At 39.7% G+C, this 7,464-nt stretch overlaps 1 protein-coding gene across 1 annotated transcript; it reads right to left on the reverse strand.

The window, feature by feature from the left end:
• Nucleotides 1-737: 737 nt before the first annotated feature.
• pfdn4 (prefoldin subunit 4) lies at nt 738-7,161 on the reverse strand. Its single transcript, XM_078255799.1, has 4 exons — nt 7,052-7,161; nt 5,831-5,938; nt 3,566-3,706; nt 738-1,434 (listed from the first exon to the last, which is right to left on the reverse strand). Exons 1-4 carry the CDS (start codon nt 7,073-7,075, stop codon nt 1,303-1,305), a joined length of 405 nt encoding a protein of 134 aa, XP_078111925.1. The 5' UTR covers nt 7,076-7,161; the 3' UTR covers nt 738-1,302.
• Nucleotides 7,162-7,464: the final 303 nt, after the last annotated feature.

A 7,464-nucleotide genomic window follows, 5' to 3' on the forward strand; every position in this document is an offset into this window, starting at 1 on the left:
CAGGTGCATTTGCTATTTAAACCACGTGAGCGCTGGACAGCAAATTGACAACTGCGTCGGGCCGTGTGCAAGACAGGGCCGTTAATCTGTTAATGTGAATATAATGCCAGTAGACAACCATTTTTCTGCAGGACAACTACTTTGGATACTACATTTTGCTGATGACACTTTTACTTAGGTAGGATTTTAAATGGAGAACTTTTATTTGTAATGGTGTATTTTTACATTGTGGTATTGAGGATTTTACCTAAATAAAAGGATCTGAATGTGTCTTCCACCAGTAGTATAATCAGTGTATGAGACCAGACTGGTTTGTCTGTTTCAGATGTGAGAACTAGACTGACTGTTGGCCCCCCAAAAAAAAGAAGAAAAAAAAAAGTCTCCATCTCACCCACATTTGGTCAAAAGACTCTAGAAAATAACATCTGTGTAGTTTTTATATTTCTCTCATCTTTCCTAATGATAATACCTTCATTTGTGCCTTTGTATTTTAGACAGTTCTGTCGATTTCATGGCTGAGCTTCAACTCCATTTTACAGACGCATTATATACACACTGTGCTAAATCGTGTCTAAAGAAACATGGCCACAGATCAGGAGATACTTCTCTAAAAAAAAAAAAAATGTTGGATGCATGTTGGCTCGGTTTGTCGCTCCAATTCTGACTGAAGATGAATTGGCTCAAAGTATTTCAGATGTTCATTTTCATGTTCTTTGTAAAAGACAATAGACAACGTGTACATCAGTAAGAGAGGGTACTCATTTAATCAACTTGATTTGACCACGAACACCACAAAGTTATGAATAAAGGTCAAGCAGATTAAATACTTGAAAGATTTCCGTCATCAGTGCAGAGACAACACAATGTTGTTATGGGACTATTTCGTCCTACCTTGAGGGTAGTCAAACACAAAGTGAGCTCACAAATGTTCCGGTTTGTCAGAAGTTAAAAATACTATACAGCTGTTTTGTTTCTCATTTTTATTACTTTAGTTTGATCAACTGAGTAAAAAAAAAAAACAACAACATGAGCATTAAATAAGGGACCAATTAAAAGACGTTCGAAATGATGGGCATTTATTTAGTCTCCAAATCTTTGTTGTCCTTGTAAATTTGTTTGCCGAAATTTCAACTGAAGAATCATACAACATTGGTGCAAACAAAAGCCAAAAGCTACAAATCTAAGCCGTTCGTGCTGAGTCCCGCTTGATGTTTTTGTCGGGCAAACAACTCGGTGGATCGGATGCGTGAGCTGCGTGGAAAAAGTCCGTGTTGGGGCAGCTGTCAATGTCCATTTCTCAGCTCAGCTCTCGTCTGCCTCCAGGTTAATGTTGTTACCAAACTTGGCATAGAGGTGGACCTTCAGATCACCCAATACTTGCTGTATCGCTGACACTCGTTCCTCAAGGCCTTTGACCTCCTGCTCCAGTGTTTCCTGATTACAGAACATAAAACTCCAATTAGACCACAACCCACTACAGTTTTTATTTTTCCCCCCATATGGAGGCATGCAACAACGCTTTTTACAACTTTTTAAATAAATTACTCCCACTAGGTGAGTCAATAAAAACACACTCTGAAGGCAGGAGGACAAAATGTGATGAGGAAAGAAGAAAAATATGACTGTGTATATTAATGTGCACTAAATTATAATCAGCAGATATTACGAGTTGAAAAGTGAGCCGCTCTCAACGCGTTTGTCATTCAATGTGTGTGGCAGACTGCTCCACATCAATCAGCCTGGGCCTGCGCAGCGTGATGAAGCAGCAGCAGATACAAGGACTAGGGATGCACCATAGGAGGAAAATATGCGATACGGGATAACGTCGTTGAATATTGCGATAACAATATTACTTCAGATAAATAAACAGATATTACTATTCTCTCGGTTCAGCCTGTCTGCTGCTTTCAGTATTCTGCTAAAATACAAGAAACTGCTTGTTGAATTTTAAACAAATGAAATCATTTCCAACGTTATTTTATTAAACCAATTGAACAGTGAATTGAATATAAAAAAGGCACCACTGGGGGGGGGGAAAAAAAAAAAAAAAAAAAAATCAATGATTTTTTTTTTTTTTCTACATTTAAAGTGCGGTTTTCTGCCGATATTTTCTTTCAACTCACACAAAAAAATGTCTGAGTGTCTTTCGCGATGTGTTTGTTGCGCCGGTTGATATTGCGATGACGATAAAAAAAAAAAAAATAGGCCCGGCTGTCCAAACGGAACGGAACGGCTCGCGTGAAAATAGACCTGGCGAGCGTATTTAGCAGAGCGGCGGGAGCCGCTTCCCGCACGCTTCTGGGATGCGCCGCGACGCAGCTGGTGGAATGGCGAACATTAAATCGAATGGCCGCGATTGCTCGCGGGCATGCCACGCGCCCGGACAGCAGCGCAGACGCGCCTGGTGGAAATTACGGGGTAAATGAATGGCCATTGAGCCGTATCTCACCAGGCGCTAAAAGTTATCGACAACCCTTCAGCCACATTTGTCAAACCATGCGCTCAGTGAAAGAGCTTGGGTAGGTTTTGTGTGCACTTTTAACCATTATGTATCAATCTCAGTACACATTCCTGATGGACCACTATGACAGCTCTCTCCACGAAAGCACAAGTAGGAGAGCACAGCAACAATAAAATCATATGGGGTGTGAACGGGCACATGACGCATGTTAAAACCTTTATTTTCAGAACTTTTCTGTTACGGTCATCTGAAGTTCTGAACAAACTGATTTTCAATTGAATCCATTTCTTTATATTTATATATAAAACAAAAAAACAGCACGCAACAGGGACACATGCTCTCATTTTAAAAGGATTCTGTTGTGAGAACATAACATGAATACTTATTAATAACACTTAAGGCTTTATGCACACTGAGACATGAGTTAAGATTTTGTTGGTTGTTTTACAACCAAGACTTTATTAGATTGTTTCTCATCAATTTTTTTTTAAAGATAATTTTTTGAGCATTTTTAGGCCTTTATTGGACAGGACAGCTGAAGACATGAAAGGGGGGTTCAAGGTCGGAGTCGAACCCAGGCCCGCTGCGTCGAGGAGTAAACCTCTATATACGGGCGCCCGCTCTACCAACTGAGCTATCGGGGCGCCTGTCGAGCTGCTTTTAATTGTGGATTTCTTTTTCTAAACTCTGTATAGTGTCTTGAGTGTTGTAAAAAGTGCTATATAAATAAAAAAAAATGCATTATTATTATTATGATCTCAAACACAGTCTAATGGGGCAATCATGGAGGCTTTTCAGAAAGGTTAGTAAATCCCATTTTTAAAAACAGGAAGCTCAGAGGATAGTTACACGTACCTCAATGTTTCACTGGCTTCATTTTGCTACGAGGCAGGAATTTGTGCAATAGTACATATTATGATTCAGTACAACTTGATGATCAGTTTAAATAAAAACTGTGAAAACACTTGCCACATTGTTAACCAAATGACTTTCTAAATCGTTCATTATGTTAACTCTCCTCCACGGGCCCCTAACTTGAGGCCTTTGGCTTAACGAGGGTCTTCTAAGGGGGACTACAAGTCTGAAGAGTATGAAGAAACCTACCTTTGCAGCCTCCAGCATCTCTTGTGTTTCTTCCTGACTGTGACTGACAAAGACATCGCCGATTTGATATGGGATCAACAGAGAGTCGTCGTCTAACATCATTAGGTCGTCGCTGGCGTCCTGTAAGTTCTGCAGCGATTTCTGCAGGGAGACATTAGCAGGTCATTAGTCTCAGTTTGGGCTGTTAACAAATTAGTGTGAGCAATTTAGCACAGTGGTTCTCAAACTTTTTACAGTAAGGTACCCCCCCCCTTTGAATTTTTTTTTTTTTTTGTTGTTTTAAGCCAAGAACCCCCTGACCAGCGCAAAACATATTTGTTAGAAGAAAAAAAAAAAAAAAGTATGTAATAGAGGTGTTAATCTTCCCTGACCTCCCGATTACGATTACCATGTCAGCGATTCTACATCTCGATGCATCACGATGCGTTAAATACATTTTTCTATCAAAAGCAATATAGGAGATTTAATTCATAGCTTTTCAAGCTTCAAAAACAAAACATTCTGCAGTGCTCCAATACTACATAAATTGGATACATAAAACTGCAGCACTGAGCACATGGCACTTCCTGAATGCGCAAAACATAACAGAATATGTAAACAGAAAGGTTGTTAGGCCTACATTAAATTGTAAACAGAAATAATCGATTATGGCCCGGCCGATCATCGATGCAGCATCGTCCATGTCCACGATCCGATGCATCGATTATCTGATTCATTTCAACACCTCTAGTATGTAAGGGGTGCAACTGGCCTACGTCGCGCAACAACTGAAGACCGGAAGAACGTCTCCGAGTGGGGATACGGCTCTTCCGGTTGGCTTTTTACAATGGCGGAGCCCGACAGATACTGCTGGACCAAGTCTCTCCGCAACCTGCCTGAAGTCACCTACGATGATGTGGTTCGGATTGTAAATGAACACTCTCAAAGTAAAAAACATTTTTGAAAACGGCAAAAAAGGAAAAAAGGTACAAGACCGGTGTACAGAAACTATCATAGACTTCAATGGTAGAAGCTCGCTCTAGCCTTTCGCGGGTACGGTAAACGTTTCTACGGTAACAGCGAGTTGGACCAATCAGAGACGTTGCCGTTACGCTTAGGATTGTGGGTAGTGTAGTTTTTCTCCATAAGATCGCGGATAAAACATGTTTGTCTTAAAACAAGGTTGATTTCATACGGACTTATAGATTCTACAGGAGCAGAAACCTTCGTTTCACAACCAAGTAGCTCGGGGTCAGTCTACCTCGGATGGTTTAGACATTATGGCTGATAATCTAAATCCTTATGGAGAAAGGGACTGTTGACCGGAAGTTCGGATTCCCTACTCTGCGTTCTGGAAGCAGGAAGAGTGACACAGGCCTATACAGCGCTGTCAATGATAGATTTACTAAACAACAACGTTGTAACTGAACAACATTTAAATGCTATACTTCAAATGTTTAGAAGCATCACTAAATGTATTTATTATTATTTTATGAATTATGCATGACATATTTTTAAATTAGAATTTTGAAAAAAATCTCACGTACCCCGTGCAGTACTCTAAAGTACCCCTAGGGGTACACTTACCCCCATTTGAGAAACACTGATTTAGCATTTGCATTGCCCTTCAGACCACACTTAACCGTAACCCATCTGAACAAATGAACTCTCTGTGGAATCGGTGTCAAAAGGCTGTGCTTTGTGGCTCTGATGAGTTGTGCCATGTTATACTTAATAGATAAGAGGTGTGACGAGATCTCGTCCCTCGATATTGCTCGCCGAGGTTAAAAGTTGTCACGTGGTATCAGTACACAAGTGCAGAATTACGTTGGTATTACCGAGGACCAATGCGTAAATCAATCGGTGCCAAATTCCGGTACGTCAGAGCGCGTAAGCACAAGCTTCTCCGTCCTCTCTGCATCTTTAACAGAGAGCGGGGCTCGGCTCCGACACACAAACGCAACACAGACACCTCTCGGTTTATCACATTAAAATCAACAGCAGCACCACAAACTACAGCCTCCAAAATGGCCATTATGTTTACCCAACACTTCCTTACAAAGGTTTTAAAAGGCGACATTTCAATCCACACGAAAACAGGACTGTTTTGACAAGTGAGGTACATTATCCTATGTCAGTCAGTTAAGAGACACAGTATCAGGCCGAAACACAATTATATTATTCCCAATGAACCCCATGAGTGTCCAAAATGTTTGAAAATATGACTTTTGTAAACTCAGCTGAGCACACAGTGAACCCTGAGTGTGTGATATTCACAGCGCTTACTTTCTTTGCCTCAATTTCATTTTTCAGCTCGGTCATCCGACTCGTGTTCCTGGCAAATTTATTGATCTTCTGTTGGTCTTCAAAAGTAACATTCACATCTTCAACTCCCTGCAAACAAGAGGCAAACAGTTAAAGCTGTGCTTAAAGTCAGTGGTGGAAGGCAACTCTGTGCATTTACTCAAGTACTGTACTTAAGTACAATCCTGAGGTAATTGTACTTTACTTACTTAATATCCACATTGTGTTGTCATGCAATTGTTCATTCTGTATGTCATAAGAGCTGTCTTTCTGGTGCAGAGTGTTTGTATCTGCATATTTTCCACTGCTTTTATCATTGCTTGTACCGTCAATGCGTTTATTCTAGCATGTGTGTTTTCAGAAATGTTATTAATATTACACAGTGTCAAACAAAGTAATAAACTAAACTTGAATATTTATATTTTCTGCTACACTGCAATTCAGAGGGAAAAATATTTACTCAACATTTATTTGAGAACTTCAGTTAACATTACTAGTTATTTTACATATTCAGATGAATTACAATACAGTATTAATCATGTATAATTATAAGACAAGTAGTTAAAATGACCTAAATCTTTAACAGCTGCAATATTAAAGTGATGGACAAATGAATGCATCAATAATTATAATTCACTAATATAATATATATATATATATATTATTCTGAAACGGGCCATTCTGCATAATGAGTACTTTTTCTTTCGTTACTTTTAAAGTAAAATATCTGTGTAAGTTGACCAGATAAACTGAACATGACAAAATCCAGTTGGTTCACTACGTTTTAGAATGAATAAGAATGTCACATCAGCTAGCTACCGTTAGCTAGCAAGCTATAGACAAGACGACAGCTTGAGTAACGGTAGTGTCTTGTCAGTCACCGTTGCCAACTATCACATACCTCGTTCAGCTGGTTATCTTCATCATCATTATGTTAGTAAATGCTCAGGACTCTCGGTTTTTCTAACTTTAAACACAGGATACATCTAGCTAATGTTACGTTAGCATTACGCTAGCTACTAACGTTGTCGTTGACATGAGCTACACGAGGGCGTGACCATGATTTGTATATTACTGGCACCGGCAACTGTGGCTTTCCCCCCCATACATCTCTACTGTTTTTATTTGGATATCCATAAGTGACTGCAACGTGTATCTAACTCAACAACGAACAACGAATACAACAAATAATTCAATACTTACAGGTCCCTTCATGGTGGCTGCCATCTCGGCTTCCTCGACTGCACATAGACGGCAGTACTCCACAGAACAGTATAGCTTCGTCGCCACCTAGCGGGGCGGAAACCCTTTACAGAATGACAGTCAAGGATAACAGTAAAATGTTTGAGTTTTGTCAATTTAAACACATATTCTGTCCATACGCCTGCTTTTAAAATAAAAAAGGTAATGTGCAAAATGTGCTTACAATATGTCCAACAAGTTATTGTATCAACCGGAACTGCTGCTCTGTCAATTCTACAGCAAACAGTACTGCACCCAAGTTCAAATATTTACTGAAGACATCTGCAAAGCTAGAGCACTAGTCATCAAATTTAGATTATAGCTGCAGAAATATAAGAGCTGTTGTATTTAATAACCGGAAAGCATCGTGAGAA

Source organism: Sander vitreus, chromosome 7 (genome assembly GCF_031162955.1).
Source record: "Sander vitreus isolate 19-12246 chromosome 7, sanVit1, whole genome shotgun sequence".
Taxonomy (NCBI): domain Eukaryota; kingdom Metazoa; phylum Chordata; class Actinopteri; order Perciformes; family Percidae; genus Sander; species Sander vitreus.